At 46.2% G+C, this 23,027-nt stretch overlaps 3 protein-coding genes across 12 annotated transcripts; 2 read left to right on the top strand and 1 right to left on the bottom strand.

Moving 5' to 3' along the window:
• The first annotated feature begins 1,236 nt into the window (after window positions 1-1,236).
• Window positions 1,237-6,559, top strand: LOC143877500 (labd-13Z-ene-9,15,16-triol synthase, chloroplastic-like). The gene is made up of 3 exons (XM_077379587.1): window positions 1,237-1,719; window positions 2,046-2,561; window positions 5,842-6,559. The coding sequence occupies exons 1-3, from the start codon at window positions 1,240-1,242 to the stop codon at window positions 6,466-6,468; spliced, it is 1,623 nt and encodes a 540-aa protein (XP_077235702.1). The 5' UTR covers window positions 1,237-1,239; the 3' UTR covers window positions 6,469-6,559.
• Window positions 6,560-11,087: 4,528 nt separating this feature from the next.
• On the top strand, window positions 11,088-13,154 carry LOC143892815 (uncharacterized). The gene is made up of 2 exons (XM_077397694.1): window positions 11,088-12,215; window positions 12,567-13,154. Exons 1-2 carry the CDS (start codon window positions 11,088-11,090, stop codon window positions 13,152-13,154), a joined length of 1,716 nt encoding a protein of 571 aa, XP_077253809.1.
• Window positions 13,155-13,907: 753 nt separating this feature from the next.
• On the bottom strand, window positions 13,908-22,815 carry LOC143877462 (uncharacterized). Of its 10 annotated transcripts, XM_077379569.1 has the most exons (8): window positions 22,653-22,815; window positions 22,410-22,499; window positions 22,266-22,296; window positions 22,078-22,109; window positions 20,459-20,721; window positions 19,193-19,296; window positions 14,606-15,012; window positions 13,908-14,518 (listed from the first exon to the last, which is right to left on the bottom strand). In XM_077379569.1, the coding sequence occupies exons 7-8, from the start codon at window positions 15,008-15,010 to the stop codon at window positions 14,045-14,047; spliced, it is 879 nt and encodes a 292-aa protein (XP_077235684.1). In that variant the 5' UTR covers window positions 15,011-15,012; window positions 19,193-19,296; window positions 20,459-20,721; window positions 22,078-22,109; window positions 22,266-22,296; window positions 22,410-22,499; window positions 22,653-22,815; the 3' UTR covers window positions 13,908-14,044. The 10 variants fall into 10 exon arrangements, 9 of the variants coding, with proteins under 9 accessions (XP_077235684.1, XP_077235624.1, XP_077235639.1 ...); XM_077379509.1 differs by having other exon boundaries at window positions 22,078-22,296; window positions 22,575-22,815; XM_077379524.1 differs by having other exon boundaries at window positions 22,078-22,296.
• Between the last annotated feature and the right edge of the window lie 212 nt (window positions 22,816-23,027).

Below are 23,027 nucleotides of genomic sequence, written 5' to 3'. Positions count from 1 at the left end.
CAAGACGCTATCAAGTGACGCAGTATCTAAGGACACGAAGTCTCGAGAACTCTTAATAACCATGGGCATTTATCATCCTCTAACTCAGCTTCCTAGCTCTCTAGCTCTTTCGCAAATTTACCTCCTGCCATTGGTCCCTTTGCCAAGAGCCATTATCCTGATGGTGTCCATTCCTTTTTCAAATGAAATTGGGAATGTCAATCGAGGTTGTACTCCTCCGTGCGATGGCTGAAGTCTTTGCATGTGGTACAAGCTTCTGGCTTCCAAACGTAGACTATTGGTTGAATAATCTCTCCTGAAGAGGTCATGAGTTTGAGGGATTCCGGAGAGAGATTGGTCGGCACTTATTTGAATGCACATTTTGGCGTAATTTAGTCCGGACGATTCTGCAGTATGGGTATCCATATATAACGACTTTCCAATCGAACTAGCAATCCTACTCAAACAATGTTTTGTCCAGAATTTGAGGTGAAGCCTAAGGAGCCTAATCCAAATAGGGATTTCTGGGAGAATCTTCTTTTCCAGGTTGGAATCAGGGTCCCATCTTTGTAGGATTAAGGGTCTGCCTCCATAGCTTTGTCCCATGTCTTCTAGGACTCGTGTACAGTCATCAGCTAAGGAGAACTTGAAAAGAATAAAGCCATGCTCCAGAGTGTGCATTTGGAGGGATCCGGTGAGTTTCCATTTGCGCGTGAGCGTCTCTCTTAAGGAGATGACGTAGGGTGGGAACCACCAAATAAATGGTTTGCATAATTGTCACGGTGGTCGGTCCATGGCTCTTGTCCCTTTGCACAGCTTGATCTCTAACTCTTGTGTTAATGTTACAAGCCATACTTAAGGGCTGATTTTTTTTTTTTTTTTTTTTTTGACCAGGTCTTGTGTGTATGGTTGGAGCATTTACCGCCTTTCTAGAAGGAAAGAATCTAGACAGTGGAGGATGGATCTTGTAATTTTCTCATCCACACAAATCCCAATATCCACGTATAAGTTGGATATGAGCAAACTTCTTGAAGTGAAGGGTGCTAGTGGCCGACCGGGAAGTTCCGTAAGTGGCACGTCAAACGTACCACCCTTGATATTTAATCCAACAGCAGCATCTTAAAAAGTGCGCTGCTCTCGGATCATATATCAAGGGTCGTACAAACTTCTTGAAGTGAAGAGGGCTATAAATAATCACATACACTGATACACTTGGCTTCATGTATCTCACGAAATACACTTAGAAACCCTTTACATTTCATGGACGTAGATATGGGATCCAATGTTGTTGCCAAGCTTAGAGCCAGTGTTTCTCAAGGGTGTTCATGGTTGTGGGAGGAAATCAATCAGAAAGAGGAAACAAAACTCATGGTTTGTGTGGCACTAGTCATCGCGATTATATGGTACGCATGGATGGCGAAAAAATCAAGCAAGGGGAAGTTGAAATTGCCGCCGGGCCCACAAGGGTTGCCGTTGGTCGGAAACCTCCCTTTTCTTGATAGCCAACTCCATATCTACTTCACCTCCTTAGCTAAGAACTATGGCTCGATCATCAAGGTCTGGCTAGGGAGCAAGCTCTGTGTAGTAGTAAGCTCCCCGTCCATGGCCCAAGCCATCCTAAAAGACCATGACACCATCTTCGCCAACCGTCATGTGCCCGTGGCTGCACTAAGCATAAGTTACGGGTGCCAAGGCCTTTCATGGAGTCCCTATGGCCCACACTTGACCATGCTTCGAAAGGTGTCTATTTTGGAGATTTTGTTGAAGTGAATTAATATGCCTTTTGTATGTTTGCCCCCTTTTATTCGTTGTTTTTATAACTCGGAATTTATCTAGGAACTCAGATCGGCACCTGAATTTTTATTGATAGTACTAGTGAAGGGCACTAGTACTAAAGAAATCCACAATACAATCACACCACCATATAAAATAATTATCAAACTCGAACCTTAGTAGGAATGCTGAGCTTAGCAAATTTAAAAGCCACTCTGTCTTGAGCAAGTTTCATTAAGTCTAGCAGAACAAGCATGATTGTATGCGTTTTGTTTCTAACACCTTTTGAACAGGTCTGTGTTCGGGAGATTATGAACAAAAGGAATCTCGATTCCTTTTACACTCTCCGCCGACGGGAGGTTCGTCAGATGGTGAGTGACATCTATGCAAAGATCGGCACTCCGGTGAACTTCCATGAACAGATGTTTGTAACATCACTCAACGTGATAATGAGCATGATTTGGGGAGGCACCCTAGATGAGGAGGAAAGGCATACGGTCGGCCTCGAGTTTCGAAGAGCGTTTGAGGAGGTCGCTGAGCTTGTGGGAACACCCAACGTATCGGATCTTTTTCCAGTTTTATCATTGTTCGATTTGCAAGGGATCGTACGCAAAATGAAGAAGGTTTCGTCGTGGTTGGACAGGATCTTGAATTCGGTCATAGATCAACGGCTGAAGAAGGATAGATTGGCAGAGAAAACCAAAAAGAAAGAAGGGAGGGAGGATTTTCTACAGTTGCTATTAGGTCTTATAGAGGAAGGAGACCCCAAAACTTCCTTCACTGTGGCCAAACTCAAGGGATTGTTGGTGGTAAGCCACTAAGCCTTCTATACCTACATGAAATTAGCGTAATCAGGAATGATAATCACAGCACAATTCGTTGTAGTCCCTGTTCTTTTAAGATTATGCCAACCGATTGTGAGCCCAAAACCAATTATTGGGCTCAAAACTAAACATAATTTTCAGTCAAATAATTGGTTTTGGGCTTACAATCAATTGTGAAAATATTAAACAAACAGGGCCTTAGATTTTAATTTTGAGCCAAATAATAGGTTTTGAACTAAAATCGGTTCTCATAATCTTAAACCAACTGGGCCTAATGAACCTCTTCGTTGAAGATTAATTAAGACAACCGATATTGTATGTGCCAAACTGACTAGTGGACTCAAAATTACAGTTTCGGATAGGGGTGCAGCTCGGGTTGGGTTGGATCGCGTTGAGGCCATGCCCAACCCGAGAAACCATTCCCTCAACCCAAACCCAACCCAACACAAGCCTCGAGTTGAGATGGTCAACCCTAACCTATCAACCCAAAATCGGGTCGGGTTGAGTCGGGTTCACCTTGGGCCAAACAGAAAAATACAGTAACCCAAAAAAAATCAAGATATAATTAGAGAATGAAGGTCGGATTCGGGTAGGGTTGCCAAGGCCTCGATTCGAACCCAATTAGAAATTAAATCGGGAAATTAAATCGGGTTGGCTTTCCTCAATCCTAATCCTACCCAACCTGAGAAAAATGCCAACCCAACACGAGCCAAAATCGGGTTGAACCCGTCAGGTTCGGTTTGAGCCAGACCCAAGTTGCACCCATAGTTTTGCAGACAATCCGATGTCAAAATCTAAAACGAGCATGGCCTTATATTCAAAACCCATTGAACATCATAACGATCTGATGATCCTAAATACTGTACGCTGAAATGACGGCCTCTTAAATTCGTGATAAGGTTTTTCTTTCACTTTTTAACGGATCTTCTTTTTTTTGACCACTTTTTGCCAATATTTGTTCCGAGAAAGTATACAGTGCAAGGCCGTGCATGCAGGTGCAGCCCAAAATAACAGTGGGACCTACATTATTTGGGTGATCCAAACCATTCATTTGTCGAACCCTGACCTAGATAATGAGTGCCTACAAAATCTGCTCCAAGGATGATCTTAACCTTCTAATTTGTGGAGGTTTAAAATGGAGGGCACATTATATAAATCTCCACGGATCGGAGGGTTAGAATCATCCTATTGAGAAGATTTTCTTGGCTTACCTTATCTGCGTCAGGTCCCAACAAATGAATGCTTTGGATAACCTAAAAAAGGTGGGCCCCACTGTTTTTTTGGGCTGCACGTGTATGCAGGGCCCGTCCACCATATAAATTCTCAAAATTGCAACCCTTTTCCACACTTAAACTCGCCATCACCGTTCAAGAAAACAACCCTTCAAACAGTTTTGAGATATTTGTTGTGCAACTGAGGTATGATTCACCCTGTTGAGGCTGTTGAGGCTGTTCTCAATGGGGAATTAAAATCCTTGAATAAGTTCTTCTTGCCATTGGTCATTTGCTTGGATAATTTTAGGGCGATGAATTTTTCACCCCCTTTAGGATGATGCGCCCCCCTTTTAACGTGATTTGACATAAAAAAGCGTTAAAGTCTGCACACAATTCCTGTTAAAAGTGGGGCGCATCATCCTCCGGGGGGTTGCAAAAATCATCTCCCTAATTTTATCTTGAAATTATCTTGTCCTTAACCTTTTTTTCCCCGTAATATTTTATTTATCCAAAAACAAAGGTCCACACAAAATGTGGATAAACCGATAGGGGTCCCCGCCAAACCCCAGCTTACATATGAAAAAAATAAAAAAATAACACGAAATGTGGATAGCAAATCCATCCAAGAATTATTAGCGAACCACAATGACTCTGAAGGTGAGCCATGGCAGAAGGTTCCAAAGAAGTAATACCCCGTACTCCCTACTGAAGACGTTCCCAAAGATCCAAATATCCACCAACTCAACACCCATTGCTAATGAGTGTTGAGCTACATCCACAACATATATCGGATCCATTGTTTCTCCTATTTCTCCTAGTTAGTGTCTCTAGGGTCAGTTCGAAGAATTTGGATTGCCTGAATCCTTTATTCCCCTTTTCTATTAGTCATGGCCTCTAGGGATAATAGGGGTGGTGCTTTGTGCTCTTGATTGTACTATCTTTTTTTATATTAATACATTTGTAGGGGTTCTACCTAATCCCACCTTACCTATCCAAAATAATGCTCATCCAAGAATTAGGGGTGTAACTCGGGTCGATTTTTAGGAACCACAAATTTGGGTCGGATTTCCAATTCATTTATTATAAAAAGCTCGACCCGACCTGACCCAAATCACTCGTAACGATGTTTGGATAAATGGGCAATGATAAACCCCTTTAATGTGAATTGACGTTAAAAAGCGTTGAAGTCTTCCACATACCCTCCTTTAAAGGGGTGCGAATTTATCATTGGCCTAAAAGTAGTACTTGTATTCGTTTGAAAATGGGAAACTCCACAGAGGCTATCTTGGCTTGGCAATTAGCCTAGTACAAGAAAAGAGGGGGTATAACGCTTGGCCTCGGTAATGTTTCGAGAGATGTGCATATGTCTCTTCAATTTACGCCTCTCTTCTAATTTCAATCTTGACTTCTATTTTGAGAGATGTACAATACTTGCACATTTCTAACTAAAATAATTTCTCCTATATTGCAGCTTTCATTGTTTTTTTTTTTTTTACGAGAGAGATAAGCAAATCTTACACATTTTTTCTTTAATATAGATAGTGGGGTCATCATTAAAAAAAAAAACATAGATAACGGGATAACTCACTTTGTTTTACACTATTTTTTTAATGATGTTTTACACTTCTTTGATTGGCTGTTGAGATCTTTTTTGGAATTGTAATAGCCTTTAACAGCTGGTAAAAGCATAAAAAACAAGGTGAGTTCGTCCTATTATCAAACCATGGTTGCGGGTGATACCGGTCCCCAGCTTGCTATCTTCAGCCCCATTATTTTGCACTGTTAAAATATATGGTGAGATTTGACGGTTGGATTATGATGGTATCAGATTAAGCATCTAAACCAGACATAGTAGTTAGGTTAGATTAGGATTGCTATCCTTTTTATTTCATATGATTATGCTAATCTCTTTCTATGTTTATCCCTTGGAGTGTTTTATATAAACACTCATTACGGCTAATTGTAATGCATCCAAGATTGGCAAATCTCTTATTCCTTTACAGTAGCAACCCTAATTTTCTTATTCACAACTAAATAAACTTGGTTGACAGGACCTCCTGTCGGGCGCGACTGATACAACATCGACGACAGTGGAATGGGCCATGGCTGAGATGATGAAGCATCCTGAGATTATGAGAAGAGCTCAAGAAGAATTGGAGGAAGTAGTTGGGAAAAATAATGTAGTAGAAGAGTTTCATTTGCCTAAATTGAGCTATTTGGGGGCAATCTTGAAGGAAGTTTTACGTTTGCACCCGTTGGTCCCGTTCTTGATCCCGCGTAGACCTAGCCAATCATGCGTGGTAGGCGGTTACATGATCCCAAAAGGAGCCCAAGTTTTGGTGAATGTATGGGCACTGCATAGGGACCCCAAAGCTTGGGAAAACCCATTAGAGTTCCAGCCAGAGAGGTTCTTGAATACTACTAACAAATACGAATTCAACGGTAACAACTTCAGTTATCTTCCATTCGGGTCTGGGAAGAGGATGTGCGTAGGGGTCCCCATGGCGGAGAGGATGCTCATTTATGTATTGGCTTCTCTGTTGCATTCCTTCGAGTGGCGATTGGCGGAGGGGGAGAAGCTTGATCTTTCAGAAAAGTATTCAATTATTCTGAAGAAAGAAACACCACTAATTGCTATTCCCATGCCAAGGCTATCCATTCCAGAACTCTGCTCTTGAAGAACAGTCATTTCAATCAGTTTCTACATATATTCTTCTTCTATATTTCACTGTGTTAACTACCATAGGTAAATTAAGCTTTGTTCCTGTATGCTGAAATCCATTTCAGAATTCATATGCTACAATGCTTGTAATAAGAAATGTTGGTTTTTAAGAACCTTAAAATGTAGCTTTTTAGTTGAACATTATCTATGTACCTTTTTACTTGAAAAAATATCCTTTCAAAGGACGATAATTAACTCCAAAGTTATTGTGGCAGCAAAATTGTTGTGAAAACCCCCCTCAGTAACAACCTTTAATTTCAATGGCAAAGCAAAACAAAACCGGCAAATACAAGCAAACACATGAAGACACAAAGATTTACGTGGTTTGGCGTAAAGCCTACATCCACGGCAGAGGCGACAAGAAAATCAACTATAGGAACTAGAGATTGCAAGAGAAAATCGGTATCTCTCTGCAAACCCACCCTAAAACCCTTGTTCACCCTTTTCACCCTTTCTGAGCTCTCAAATTTCTTCTCAGTTAAAAACTGGAAAATACGAAAATAAACTGATGGGGTGCGACAGCGCAGCAGCCTGTTAGCTTCCAACACGTGGCTAGAGGAGGGCCCACCGCAGGACCCTCACCAGCGGGGGTAGTTTGGTAATTACACAGAGTAGGCGAGCTTGAGCCTATAGCTGGTCGACACCTGTCTGGGAGCATTAACTCCCCAACTACCCCAATTTCTCCCTATAAAAGGGCCTTCAAAGCTCATAAATCAGGGTATCAAATTCTCACCCACCACTCTTAAAACACCCTCTTCACTCCGGCTCATACTGACTTGGGTGTCGAAGGGCCTGTCCGGAGTACACTCCGGGTCGGTCATTCTGACCTCGTTTGCTCCTGTGCAGAACACGATCTCATCCGGACTCTACTTCCCTCCAGCTCGGCTCTTACGTCACTGCCATATCTGTTAACCGATTTTGGGCCTAACAGATTGGCGCCATCCGTGGGACCCCAGAACTAAAGGCTGTTCCAACCACTTCACAAAAATGGCAGGACGCAAGAGTGCGCGGGTGCCAACCGCACGTACCACCCGAGCCGTGCTACCCGGCAGGACTCGGAGTGAGCGACTCGCCTCGCTGGTAGTGGCAGCCTCCGCCACGGCTGAACAAAACCAGCCTCGCTCCGTAAATCTTAACTCCATGCCGACTCCAGAGCAAGTCCAAGCTCTCTTCCACCAGATGACCGCTCTCGTTGGCCAGTATCAGCAGCTGCTCCAGGCACCTCCCCAACCTCCTCCGGAAGCTCCACAACCTGTCCTCGAAAGGTCAGAAATTCATAGGGGAGGGTCGTCGCGTCGTAGTGAAGACCGGACTCGCCATTCCCCCGGACAAGTCCGTCACCCCATAGCCAGGCATGCTCAGACAGAGCCGCACCGCCGTAGGAGGTCTAGGTCTCGCTCTGCGCAAAGGCGCCGAGCTCATGAGGAGCGCGCGCCACGGGCGAAATCAGGGTCCCGTCGTCGGAGCCCGGAGAGCCACTCCGGCTCTGCCGCAGGCCAATCCGTGGGGAGAAACAGGTCGCCAGAACATAAAGACGACCCGGTGATGCGAAGGATAGAAGAGATGGGTCACAGAATCGAAGAGCTGGCTAAGGATCAAGGCCGGCCTGTGTCCAGGGCGTTCTCGAGCAGAACGCCGTTCACCGACGATGTGATGAGTGCCCCAGCACCAATGGGGTTTAAAATGCCAGCTATCCCGCAGTATGATGGGACCACTGACCCCGTCGACCATTTGGAGACGTTCCGGACATTGATGCTCCTCCACGGTGCGTCAGACGGTTTCCTCTGTAGAGCATTCCCGACAACCCTCACAGGTGCAGCTAGGGATTGGTACTCAAGGATCCGACCGAACTCCATCAATAACTTTGAGGACTTCGGAGAAGACCTAGTTCGTCACTTCATGAGCAGCCGCAGGCCAAGGAAAACAGCAGCATCCCTGATGACCTTGCGGCAGGAGGATAATGAACCTCTCAAAGCCTTCGTCAGCCGCTTCAACAGGGAGGCGCTCCAAGTGCCAGATTTGGACCCCTCGGCCGCTACGAACGCGCTTCTCACGGGCGCTAAATCGAATGATTTCCGCCGAGCAGTGGCCCGCCGGAATCCTCACTCCCTGGCAGACCTAATGTCCGGGGCAGAGGAGTACATATCAGTAGAAGAGACACTGGCAGCTCTGGACTCGAGTCGGAGGAGAACCTCTGACGACAGGAACCAAGACAAGCCCCATGCTAAGCAGCGCAGGGACGACAAGGTCGTCAGAAGGGACAAATCCCCTCACAGGAGGGAAGAAAACTTCACCCCTCTCAACACCTCCCGGAGGCATATACTGGCGGCCATCAGCGGAGAAGAGTTCATAAAATGGCCAACTCCAATGATCTCCAAGGGAAACAGGAGAGACAAATCGAAGTACTGCCGGTTCCACAGGGACCACGGACACGATACAGACGATTGCCGACAGCTGAAGGAGGAGATCGAGCAGCTAATCAGCAGAGGCTACTTGAAAAAATATGTCCGGAGTGACACTCGCGGGAGTGACCCCAAGGAGAAGGGTCCCCAGGGCCGAAGCCCTCGGCGGTCTCAACCGCCCCCAGTCCGAAGACAGTCTCCATCGCCGCCCAGTCCACCACCAGAAGCACACGGCTCCCAACCAAGAGGAGTCATTGGCACAATCATGGGAGGCCCGGCGGCTGGAGGCACCTCCTCTGCTGCTCGGAAAGCATATGCGCGCCGGGTCAACGCCGTGCATACATGCAGCAAGAAAGCGAAGACGGAGAATGAGATCTCCTTCTCGGACGCGGACCTGGACGGCGTGATATTACCACATGACGACGCCCTAGTCCTGACTATGCTCGTCGCGAACTGGGAGCTGAGGAAAATCCTGGTAGACAACGGGAGCTCAGCCGACATTCTGTACTATCACGCCTTCGAAAGAATGATGATAGGTGACGACCGCTTAAAGCCTGCAAACTCAGATCTTTTCGGCTTTTCAGGAGAAGTGATCAAGGTTGAGGGACAAATCGAGCTCCCTGTCCTCGTCGGAGAACCGCCCTGCCAGGCCTTCGCCATGGTCAACTTCCTAGTAGTGAGGGCCACCTCGGTCTATAACGCTATTTTAGGACGGCCTGGCCAGAACCTGATCCGCGCCGTCGTGTCCGCCTATCACCAGAAGATGAAGTTCATAACGCCCACTGGCGTGGGAGAAGTTCGAGGAGACCAGCCGCAATCTCGGGAATGTTATGCAATGGCGCTTAAAGGCAGAAATGCGACGGAGTCGTTGCCAATTGAACTACTGGATTTGAGGGACGAAGCTCAGGGAACTCAGCCCGCCGAAGACCTTGTCCCCGTTCCCCTGTGCGAGAAAGATGACGAAAAGGTAGTCCAGATCGGCTCCTCTCTTGACGACGACGTCCGGCACAACCTCACCCAGTTCCTCCAGGACAATGCGGATGTCTTCGCATGGGCCCCCACGGACATGCCCGGCATCAACCCGGAGGTCAGTTCGCACAGACTAGGTGTCGACCCGACCTGCAGGCCGGTGAAGCAGAAGAAGAGACACTTCGCCCTCAAAAGGCAGATGGCGATCAGAGAAGAGGTGGAGAGACTCCTAAGAGCTGACTTCATCCGAGAAATCCAGTACCCGGACTGGCTGGCAAACGTAGTCCTGGTGAAAAAGGCCAATGGGAAATGGAGGACCTGCGTCGACTTCACGGATTTGAATAAAGCCTGTCCAAAGGACAGCTACCCGCTCCCAAAAATCGATCAGCTCATCGATGCCACAGCGGGTCACGAAGTGCTCAGTTTCATGGACGCCTTCTCCGGATATAACCAGATCAGAATGTATGAGTCAGATATCCCGAAGACCTCCTTCGTAACGAATCAGGGGACTTACTGCTACCGTGTCATGCCCTTTGGCCTGAAGAATGCTGGGGCCACGTATCAGAGGCTTGTAAACAAACTCTTCCGGAATCAGATTGGCCGCAACATGGAAGTATACGTCGACGACATGCTGGTGAAGAGCCTAAGCTCGCAAGACCATGTCGCCGATCTAGAAGAAACGTTTCAAGTCCTGAGAGACAATAAGATGAAACTCAATCCCACCAAGTGCACTTTTGGGGTCAGCTCGGGGAAGTTTCTGGGGTTTATGGTCAGCCAGAGAGGGATAGAGGCCAATCCGGAAAAAATCAAGGCCGTGGTGGAGCTCGCTCCCCCGAAAACCATCCGAGAAGTGCAGCGACTGACAGGGATGATAGCCGCGCTGGGGCGCTTCATCTCAAAATCTGCAGAGAGGTGTCTCCCTTTTTTCAACGCAGTCAAAGGCCTCAAAACCTCGCCCTGGACAGAGGAATGCCAAACCTCCTTCGAGGAGCTGAAGCAGTATTTGTCCTTTCCACCGCTGTTGACAAAACCGGAGCCCGGTGAGGAGCTAATCTTGTATCTATCTATAAGTACCCTGGCTCTGGCTGCGGTCCTAGTTCGTGAAGAGCGCAGCCAACAGAAACCGGTTTACTACGTTAGCAAAGCCTTGCACGACGCCGAAATAAGGTACCAGCGGGTCGAGAAATTGGCTTACGCGCTGGTAATGGCAGCCAGGAAGTTGAGACCGTATTTCCAAGCTCACACGATAAAGGTCCTAACTGACCAGCCGCTTAGACAAGTCCTCCACAAGCCAGATACTTCGGGACGATTGGTTAAATGGGCCGTGGAATTGAGTGAATTTGACATCCGGTACATGCCCAGGCCCGCGATCAAGGCTCAAGTATTGGCAGATTTCGTAGCTGAGTGCTCCATCCCCCAGCAGATCGCCGAACCTGAAATCGCCCAGGCCCCAGCAGCGAAAGGTACTACCACAGCCGGAGAACTGGCAGAAGATGAAGCCAGAGCAGGAACCATCCCCATGCCGCCAGTTGAGCATGATTTTTCAATCGCCGAAGCACTGTGGGAAGTGCACGTGGACGGATCCTCAAACAAGGCTGGTTGCGGAGCCGGTCTGGTTTTAACCGGGCCCGACGGTTTCACACTAGACTACGCCTTGAGGTTCGGCTTTCGCGCTTCCAACAATGAGGTTGAGTATGAAGCACTCCTCGCTGGAATGAATCTTGCAGTCCAGACCGGAGCCCAAAGATTGAAAGCTTATTGTGACTCCCAGTTGGTCGCCAACCAAATCCAAGGTATATACGAAGCCCGCGATGAGCGAATGATTAAATACCTCTCCCAGGTCCGGCAACTATCCTCCAAGTTCAGAAGTTTCGAGGTTGTCAGAATCCCCAGAACGGACAACACAAAGGCAGATGTACTGTCCAAGCTGGCCGCATCCGGATACACGACTCTCGGGAATATATGCATGGAGTTCCTACAGGCCTCCAGTATCGAAAGAAAGGCTGCTGAGATAATGCAGGTGGAACACGAGCCCTGCTGGATGGATGAGATCGTCGACTACCTGCGTAGTGGAAAACTGCCTGAGGCCAAAAGAGAAGCGCGCAAGGTGATCCAAAGAGCAGCCCGTTTTTCACTTGATGGCGAGAACTTGTTCAAAAGATCCTATACTCTCCCATACTTAAAGTGTCTCCGGCCCAGCGACGCCACGTATGCCCTGCAGGAGACACACGAAGGTATTTGCGGGGAGCACTTGGGGGGCAAAGCCCTGGCAATCAAAGTCCTCCTTAGAGGTCTGTACTGGCCAACGTTGAGACAAGACGCGCTGACCCTGGTAAAGAGATGCGAGAAATGCCAAAAGTTCTCCCCCACCATTCATCAGCCCGCCGTGTCTATGGCCCCAATTGTCAGCCCGCTACCCTTCGCTATTTGGGGAATGGATATCTTGGGCCCCTTCCCACCGGCCTCCGGAAGGCGCACCTTCGTAGTGGTGGCGATTGATTACTTTACCAAATGGGTGGAGGCTGAACCTCTAGCCCAGATCACCGAACAGAATGTGCAGAACTTCTTCTGGAAATCAGTAGTCTGTAGATTCGGGATTCCTCGCGTCCTGATAACAGACAACGGCAAACAGTTCGACTGCCGAAACTTTCGGAAGTTTTGCTCCGACCTGAAAATTGAGCAGCGGTTCACCTCTGTAGCACACCCACAGACCAACGGGCAGACAGAAGTCACAAACCGAATCCTGCTACAAGGGATCAAGAAAAGACTAGACGAGAAAGTTGGTCGATGGGCAGATGAGCTGTATCACGTCCTATGGGCCTATCGCACCACCCCGCGCACACCAACGGGCGAGTCCCCATTCAACCTGTCCTTCGGAACAGAGGCGGTAATACTTGTCGATGTAGGCACCCCGTCCGCTAGAATTTCCAACTTCAACGAACAGCTCAACGGTGACGGGCTCCACGCGAATCTTGACTTATTAGAGGAGGCCAGAGAAGAATCCCGAATAAGAGTCGCCGCCTACAAGCAGAAAGTATCTCGCTACCATGACTCGAAGATACGCCCTAGAGAGTTTCGAGTTAGAGATCTTGTCTTAAGGAAAGCTGCTATCTCCCAACCCAAGAAGGCTGGAAAGCTTTCCCCAACCTGGGAAGGGCCTTACCGAGTAAAAGAGGTGATTCGCCCGAGCAGTTATAGACTGGAAACACTCGAGGAACAACTGTTACCACATGCCTGGAACTCGAAGAACCTTCGCAAATATCATCAGTAGCAAAGTAGCCGACACACAAAAAAAAAAAACTTTGTAAATATCTCCTGAATGTGAATGAAAGAACCTTCTCTTTTTGCAAATGCCTTCGTGTCTGTCAGATTTCTAAACCCAGTTCACTAAAACTAGGGTACTCAACGTTTGGTTCGCCACGGCTCGTCTCCGCAAAGACCGGGAGCCCACTCCTGGTCCGGAACCAGCCCGGATGCAAAAACCAAAGCTCCTTCGAAACCCAGTTCACTAAAACTAGGGTACTCGACGTTTGGTTCGCCACGGCTCGTCTCCGCAAAGACCGGGAGCCCACTCCTGGTCCGGAACCAGCCCGGATGCAAAAACCAAAGCTCCTTCGAAACCCAGTTCACTAAAACTAGGGTACTCAGCGTTTGGTTCGCCGCGGCTCGTCTTCGCAAAGACCGGGAGCCCACTCCTGGTCCGGAACCAGCCCGGATGCAAAAACTAAAGCTCCTTCGAAACCCAGTTCACTAAAACTAGGGTACTCAACGTTTGGTTCGTCACGGCTCGTCTCCGCAAAGACCGGGAGCCCACTCCTGGTCCGGAACCAGCCCGGATGCAAAAACCAAAGCTCCTTCGAAACCCAGTTCACTAAAACTAGAGTACTCGACGTTGATTTCGCCATGGTTCGTCTCGGCAAAGAATTAGGAGTCCACTCCTAAGTCCATGACTCCTACCTGGAGCGATAGTTACGCATCGTACAAAAAGAAAACAGTATAAACTAGAGACGGACAAGCATTGAAGAGTTAAACAAACAAAAACTCTTTCCATGCATATGTTGGGGCCTCAGAGGACCATTACAAAAGGGAGTTGGGCCTCCAAGGGGCCATTACAAAAAGGAATCACGCAATCGCCAAAAAAAAAAAGGGGAGGAGAAGAACTCAAGGCGCCTCATCGCCCCCATCCCGCGCTGGATCTGCCCCCGGGGGCAAGAGTGCGTCAGCTGCGGCCGGCTCCTCGCCAGTGAGCGTCGGTGGATCAGGTATAACCATCCTCGACAGGTCAACGCCCGGATTGGAATCCTTGACCTGCCCAAGGCAGTCAAAGAACCCTATCTTGTAGGCCTCACTGGATAGAAGAAGGAGTTCGTCCTCCTTCTCCTGAACGGCAGTCGCCTGCCTCGACAGGGCTCTCTCCCTCTGATCGTTGAGGGCTTCCGTCGCCTCCTCCTTCTGCGCGGCCAGCTGAGCGGCAAATTCTTCTCCCAGCCGCTTGATCTCTTCGGCAGATTTTTCCACGGACCTCTTCAGCTCCTTCGCCTCCTTCTTCAACTTCCCATTCTCCTCCTCAGACTTAGTTATTGCATCGGAGAATTTCTTACTCTTCCCCCGCAGATCATTGAAGTACACTCCGATCTGTAAAAATGCAGAGGAGCAAGTGTTAACACAAGCAAACAAAGCAGAAGGGAAGCAAAGAGTAAGCGTACTCGTCAGCCATCTTACCTGATAAAGAGAAGAGAATACGGCCTCTTCGGCCGTAGCCGGCGGCTCGTGGAGAACCTGCTGCTTGTCTTTGTCAAGAATGCATTTAGTCTGAATCTCTACAGCCACCCGGTTCTCTCCAAGGCCGGAATCAGTCTTTTGGACGGCCCAGTTCGGCCGAAAAACGTTATCACCGTGCCTCGACGGGGGCGGAAGGGTGCCAGCAGACGTCGCCACGGTCTTCGAGGATCCTGCGCCCCGGCCGGATGAACTCACCAGTTTCACCGAACTCTTGGGCTTGGGCTGGGGCGGTGCGTCCTGGGTCGGAGCCGGACTCGCCGTCTCTGGAGCCTTCCTTTTCTGGCCCTGACGGACAGTCCCGAAGGCCCCCTTCCTCATCTTATCCACTAGCGACTGCTGCTGCATCTCTGAAAGATAGGCGAAAACGAAACCAGTCAGGGACAAAAACAAAAAAAAAAAAAAACAAAGAAAAAAAAAAAAAAAAACAAAGGGGCGGAGAGACGAATTTTAAAGGAGGCTATCTACGTACGTGCCCGGGTCGCAGTACTAAGGCCCAACCCAACCAAAACCTCTTCCCCTTGGAAGTCTGAACAATCAACAGGCCCCTCATGGTCCAGCACATCCCGAAGTAGAGCGAGGGTTCTCGCATCTTCACCCTCGAGAAACGGTTTGCGACTCATCGCGACTGTATCCGGGGTTCCCCATTTCAAAGGGACCGGCCAAGGCTCGCTGGACTCCGTGTCCTCAACATAAAAGAACCTGTTCCTCCACAGGTGTATGGAGGTGGGAATGCCAGTGATCATTTTTATCTCCGGACGCTGGCTAATGTAAATCCAACCCCCACCCTTGTGCTTCTTCAATTGCGCACACGCGCGGAACAACGGTACTGACAAGTCCCTCCGAAGCCGGCCCCGAATGAGGTATACAAACCCCGTAAGCAGCCTCCACGAGTTCGGCGCCACTTGGGCCGGAGCTAGCCCGTAATGCTGAAGCACCGAAGCGAAGAAGGGGTGTAGAGGAAATCGGAGTCCGGCCCTCAGTGACTCGTCATATATGCAAATGTCGGAGCTCTCGTTACAGGCTCTATCTCCCTCCATCGCCTCCCTCAGTCCAAACCTGGATGGGATGCAGTACTTATCCCTAATCACTGCCATGGCGGACTCATCCAGGTAGTTCTCCTCATTGAGAGCCTGTATGTTGTAGGTAGGGTTGGCATCCATACGGGCCCGTGCTACGACCTCAACGGCCCGGCCTGGTTGAAACGTTGTGGACGCCTCGCCGGCGTCACTACCAACACTCCCACCTTGTGGAACGTAACTATCCGTTAGAAGCGGAGCGGTGTTCAGGTCTAATATCGCCTCGTCCTCCCCCTCCTCATCACTACCTATAACAGTCACACTCGCCATTTTCGGGGCCGGTGACCAAGTAGGCCTATCCTCGATCCTAATCAACGATCTAGACCCTGAACTACTAGAAGACGATTCCCCCGAACCGGACTCAGAACTAGAGCTACTAGACATGAAAGCAGGAAAAGAAATGAATGAGACGCGCTCAAGAAAAATTACCGGATCACACTGAATGCTCCCGAATCCACCGCCGTTCACAAAAACTACACGGCCCGAACTGACCTTCGCCGAACTGGACTTCGCCGAACCGACAGAGGAAAAAGAAGGGAGAAGGAGGAAAAGTAAAAAGTGAAAGTGAGAAGGCAAAACCCACTCTTATATAGATTTCTCTGAGGCGGTGTGCATTAAATGAAGGGCGCACGTCTCGAGGACGCCCGAGGGGTGCCACGTGTCTCGTATTAACGGCGGGCACAACTTTCGAGATAAGTTCCAAGCAGCCCGGCCCAAGCCGGACTGGATATGACGCGTTTCGCAAAACGACAAAAGCAGCCCGGCCCAAGCCGGACTGGATATGACGCGTTTCGCTAAACGACAAAAGGCAGTCCGGCCCAAGCCGGACTGGATATGACGCGTTTCACAAAACGACAAAAATCAGTCCGGCCCAAGCCGGACTGGATATGACGCGTTTCACAAAACGACAAAAATCAGTCCGGCCCAAGCCGGACTGGGTCGCTAAACGACAAAAGGCAGTCCGGCCCAAGCCGGACTGGATATGACGCGTTTCGCTAAACGACAAAAGGCAGTCCGGCCCAAGCCGGACTGGGTCGCTAAACGACAAAAGGCAGTCCGGCCCAAGCCGGACTGGATATAACGCGTTTCGCTAAACGACAAAAGCAGCCCGGCCCAAGCCGGACTGAATATGACGCGTTTCGCTAAACGACAAAAGGCAGCCCGGCCCAAGCCGGACTGGATATGACGCGTTTCACAAAACGACAAAAATCAGTCCGGCCCAAGCCGGACTGGGTCGCTAAACGACAAAGATTAGCCCGGACTGCCCCAAATTCCGGACTGCCTCTAAAATCCGGACTGCCTCCGATTTCCGGACTGCCTCCAGATTCCGGACTGCCTCCGATTTCCGGACTGCCCCATTTTCCGGACTGCTTCAGATTCCGGACTGCCTCCAAATTCCGGACTGCCTCTAAAATCCGGACTGCCTCCGATTTCCGGACTGCTCCATTTTTCGGACTGCCTCCAGATTCCGGACTGCCTCCGATTTCCGGACTGCCCCATTTTCCGGACTGCTTCAGATTCCGGACTGCCTCCAAATTCCGGACTGCCTCTAAAATCCGGACTGCCTCCTATTTCCGGACTGCTCCATTTTCCGGACTGCCTCCAGATTCCGGACTGCCTCCAATTTCCGGACTGCCCCATTTTCCGGACTGCTTCAGATTCCGGACTGCCTCCAAATTCCGGACTGCCTCTAAAATCCGGACTGCCTCCGATTTCCGGACTGCTCCATTTTCCGGACTGCCTCCAGATTCCGGACTGCCTCCGATTTCCGGACTGCCCCAATTTCCGGACTGCCTCCAGATTCAGGACAAGCCTCGACCACTCTCGATCGGAAGCGTACCCCACCATATTTCCCCAAGTCACCATAATAACTTGGAGAACTGGGGGGCAACTGATGGGGTGCGACAGCGCAGCAGCCTGTTAGCTTCCAACACGTGGCTAGAGGAGGGCCCACCGCAGGACCCTCACCAGCGGGGGTAGTTTGGTAATTACACAGAGTAGGCGGGCTTGAGCCTATAGCTGGTCGACACCTGTCTGGGAGCATTAACTCCCCAACTACCCCAATTTCTCCCTATAAAAGGGCCTTCAAAGCTCATAAATCAGGGTATCAAATTCTCACCCACCACTCTTAAAACACCCTCTTCACTCCGGCTCATACTGACTTGGGTGTCGAAGGGCCTGTCCGGAGTACACTCCGGGTCGGTCATTCTGACCTCGTTTGCTCCTGTGCAGAACACGATCTCATCCGGACTCTACTTCCCTCCAGCTCGGCTCTTACGTCACTGCCATATCTGTTAACCGATTTTGGGCCTAACATAAACCATAAAAATCGTTATACAAAGCGGGTCAAAACAAGTTTACCTGAACCGGCGGAACCCACTTAAATAGCTGCTCAGGAACAAAAATAACACCCATTTTACCGACGTTTTTAATAATAAATAGGGAGATATTTTTTCGCCCCATGTAGGATTATCGCCCCCCCCCCCCCCCCCCCCCCTTCCCCAAGAAAAAAAACCCACGTCCCTTTAACGTGACTAGTAAAAGTGCACGTGCAACTGAGGGGATAACAAATGAGGAACTTTTAAACATTAAAAAGAAGATTTATAAGGATTGAAGATCAACAAAAAGAAAATAATCAACATCAATGTTCTAACTTTCATGCATCACTAATAAATTGAATCACTCGAGGGTATATAGCATCCTAACTTTCATGCATCACTAATGCATTTAATCACTCGAAGGCATAGTATTTATGAATTTCCAATGGTTGATTCCTAACCTGAAAATGACTTCTATGGAGAAGTTTGAGCTTCTGTTAGTGGGCCTTGAGGAAGCTACACATCATTTAATTTAGGAAATCAATACCTTCCAAAACTTTCAAAGTTTGTTACAATTTGACCCTAATACACTAAAGCATGATATCATTTGGAAAAAACAACCCTCATGTGACTCTGATTTCATTGGATCCACCATGTACCTTGTTACTTCACTTTACTTTTATTTTCTTACAACATTTCACTTTCCCTGTAGAGATGTTGAAGTTCCTAATTAACATTTAGTTACTTAGATGCATGTTGGTTATATGTACAGTCGGTGCTTTGCCACAGTAGCTTCAACTAAGAAACATCCAAAAGGCTACATCTGTACGCACAAAAGTTCTTACAAGAATTCTACAAGAGACAAACCAATAATTATATCCAACTCCTGGGCAAGTTGAAAAAGGAGGTTGAGAAGGAACCATGCAACTAAAAAAGTACTCTTTTTTATTAAATCAAATAGCATCCTATGAGAGTGAAACGCATGATATTAAACTAAATAATAGCAGGTATATGTGTATTATAGTTCGCAAAATTATCACCCAATGCAGAACAAGACTTAAGATCCTCGTAAATACAAGGCTTGTCTGAAGCAAATTAGGAGACATGGGCACTTGACTTCCAAGGGAACTCACTGCTTCTATTAAGTTGTAGTGAGGAATCAGTGGGAGAGCGAGAGACGACATATCACATGAATTTCAATATCATGGTGTACGTTCCTCTTAGATTAATTCCATTCCTGTTAGAAACAAACAAGCCCATAATTAGCATGCCGATATTGTATTATTGGAAAACAAATTCCAATTAAATACCTAAATGTATCCTTCAAATACGAATTTACCCTTGCCTACTTGTGAAAGATGGGGCCTTTTCTAGAAAATCTCATGGTAGAAATACTTGTGGCATAAATTGGTATAGGCAAGTGAAGGATGGGACCTTTTAAAACCTTCATGAAACCTTCGAATGAAGTCTATCTTCTATGTTTGACTACTGATTGGTTGTAAGTTTAAGAAACTGTAGTTTTACTTGTCATTCCAATGAATTTTTAGTATTGGTACTTCTCAAGGTGCAAAATCAGAACCTCAAAGGCAGGTTCTTAATTGCAGTCATCAGCTTCATTCAAGCCAGTTTATGAGAATTTGATTAATCGAAATCATTGGGCAAGTCTTGAGCCTTCATCTCCTTCAAGGAGAGTTAATGAGATTATTAAGTGTATAGGTTCAAGCAGGTTATTCCAAAGCAACACACATTTAAACAACATTGGTACTAAGATCTCAAATCTTGCGTCAAGAAAACAATTCTCATTCAACATTTGGCTACAAATGCACCCATCCTGGAAAAAAAAGAAAAAAATCCATAAAAATTGCAGCACTGTCCTATCATCAGAAAAATAAGAACATGCAAAAGAACGGTGAAATAGCAAAATTAGCATACCAGAAAAGGAAAGAAAATATTTCAAACAAAGTGCAACTCTTTGGGTCCTTTTTTTTTTCAAAAAACAAGTATTGATTTCCTCATCGAGTAGTGAAAGTTCACGATATGATTTTATGGCCTTTGTCAAGCATTGTATTTTGAGGTTTTTCGATTTATGGACAAAGCTTTGTGGACACAAGTTGTCTATGGAGGAAACTCGCTCATGTACAATTAAATTACAATAACTACTAATTTCAATAACTAATATTGTATGAAATAAAATAAAATATCATAGAAAATAAGGAAAACTATATTAATTAAATAGAAATGAAAGGTGAATATTCATGAGTAACCCAAGTCTAGAAAATATTTGAATATGTAAGCAAATAAATGTAAGTGAAGACAAAGGAAAACCCGACCAAGCATGGATTATAAAGCAAGAAGCATCGAAACAAGCGTTAGTATTACAAAAGGGTATTGAAATGTACCTGCTGGTTCTTCCTCCAATCTCCGATGGCCTATTTCGCCATGGTAGCGCCGATTACAACAATAAAAAAAAGTAGAGCGCTGACAGCAGCTGAGGACCAGTTTTGTGTGATCCAGCAAACAGTCCTCCATAACACTTACTGAATTTGAGAAAAATAAATAAAGGAGACATGTTGGACCCTGTAATGATGTTAGCATCTCATCAAGGTGACCCTACCAAACTTCTTAGATCCCTTGTGAAGTTTTTGGCAGCTATCTTTTAACTCTGCATTTTGTTAAAAGAGTATGAAACTACACAACAAATGGAAGAAAAAAAATGAACATCACTGATGTGGGTACCCAAACATTACAGAGAAGAAATAAATTTCATTTTAGCACTTTTAGAGAAAGGACCTAGACATCACACCAGATGCAAACCCATAATTTGAGTCAACTTAATAATAATCATAAAAAGCAATAACCTTACAAGATATTGATGGGTCCTCTTAATGCACTGAGAACAAGAAAATGTGATTAAGGGGAGCCATGACTTAGTTTTAGGCATTTTAATAATACTAAGAACTATGCCTATCTGATTTTCAAAATCCCACCATGTTTTCCTTCCATTTTCACCATTATTTATATTATTGCTTCACAGCTTCCGAGGGTAATTTGCTATCAAGTCATGAGTGTTGAGAAAGAGGTAAACATATAATTCTCACCATTATTACAGATGAAAGTCACAATAATCATCAAACTACTTCCTTTCTCAAGGAAAAAAACATCATTTTTCTTAATAACCAAAAAGAGAAGTCATCAATTTTATTTTTCACGGCAAACTGGTGACCCAACAATCTCAAGTTCAAATCTAAGTACCAACTTAGACTCATTAAAATTTGCACAAACTAACAACTACCATAGAAACCCAAAAGAATTTAAAGAGAGAGGGAGAGGGAATCACAATAACCATCAAATAGCATTCTTTCCTGCAATTCTACAAGGGAGATGATATTTTCACTCCCCCTGCATTAGACATGCGCTCCCCTATAATGCGATTTGACGTGAAAAGTGGGCAACTTTAACACTTTTTGACGTCAAATCACAGGGGGGCGCATGCGTAATGCAAGGGGGGTGAAAATATCATCGCCCTTCTACAAAATTCCACAAAAATCTAACCACTACCATGGAAACCCAAAAAGAATTTTAAAGAGAGAGGGAAAGGGAATCACAACAACCATCAAATAGCAATCTTTCGTGCAATTCTACAAAATTTGAACAAAAAATCAAGTAACATCTTCAACTTTCGATAGATTATTCAAAAGCTTAGATTTCCATAGAATGAGTTTTTATTCCTTGTCTTCAGCTATAGATTTCCTCCTTAGTCCATATGATATGCCAAGTTTGATATTTCAAAAGTTCAACATTTGTTTAAGAGGAGATATTTCAGTATCTAACTTGGTCAAAACTCCAAAATTTCTTGGATTTTAGTTCCTGAATCTTGTTGATAGCTTGTCTAATTTCTCTATTAGTAAATTGCTTTGCATTACTATTCCTTCTAAAAAATAAAATTAACAGTGCTCTTGTAAACAGTAACTTGTTTGTTTAATAGCAAACTGAACACCATGCCTCTAGGTTAACTGACCTTTGAAGAATGCAGCACCACCCAAAACGCCCCTGAGGAAGACCATATATTAATCATCCCAACATCATGTAAGACCCCTCTGAGTGAGTCCACTACATGTCTTTTTCTTATTGCTTTACTGAAACAACATGTGCATACGCAAGCACATACATACTATTGACAACATGTGCATACGCACATCAACATACCTTTACATCAAAGAAAATGCCAGGGGTTTCCCTCCAACAAACAGACGAAATTTAAATCAGTATTCAAAATGTAAAGCTAATGCTTCATGGCAAAACAAAGTGAAATTTTCAAGAAATTGTAGGCGTTGATACCTTTCAACTTACCCCAAGTCACCTTGTGTTCTATATTTTCGTTCACTTGGATGCATGTTCTATTATAATTACTCAATTGGTTTTTCTGGTTCAAATCCAAATCTGCAGAACAACAAAATAAGAGAAAAATATCACAAATCCTAGAAATTTTAAAAAGAGATCAGAACGAAAAATGACCATTTCCTTAAAATCTCAGAAAGGTAGCCAATGTAAGTTTTTTTTTTTTAAAAAGGGTGAGAGTTAGAGAAATGAAACCAGAAGATGTAGAATTAAGAAGGCGGAATCCATTTCAATTGAAACCCAATCCAGCACCGATCTCAATAAAAAGGAAAGTTAGGGCACGATTGGGCATTTGGATGAAAGGCATAGAAAAGTTTTTTACACGTAAAAGGAAGGAGTGGGCAGGTGGAACGCTGGAGTCGACAGGTGTGTTGCTGTGAGGGACAGGTGGTGGGATTTGCCGACATAACTTGAGGGAAAAGCAGTGTTGAAAGGACAAAAATACACTGGATAAACGGGATAGAGTCGGAAGATATAGGTATACAATTGAAAGGAATTAGGCAAAAGATGTTGACCAAACTGGAAAGCATTGCAAGACAACTGGTGGGATTGTTGGACGTATCCCAAGGG

This window comes from Tasmannia lanceolata, unplaced genomic scaffold, assembly GCF_043159265.1.
Source record: "Tasmannia lanceolata isolate RefF3 unplaced genomic scaffold, GAP_Taslan_0.1 ptg000002l, whole genome shotgun sequence".
Taxonomy (NCBI): Eukaryota; Viridiplantae; Streptophyta; class Magnoliopsida; order Canellales; family Winteraceae; genus Tasmannia; species Tasmannia lanceolata.
The sequence above is the reverse complement of the archived record's forward strand: the minus strand, read 5'-3'. Positions and strand labels throughout refer to the sequence as shown.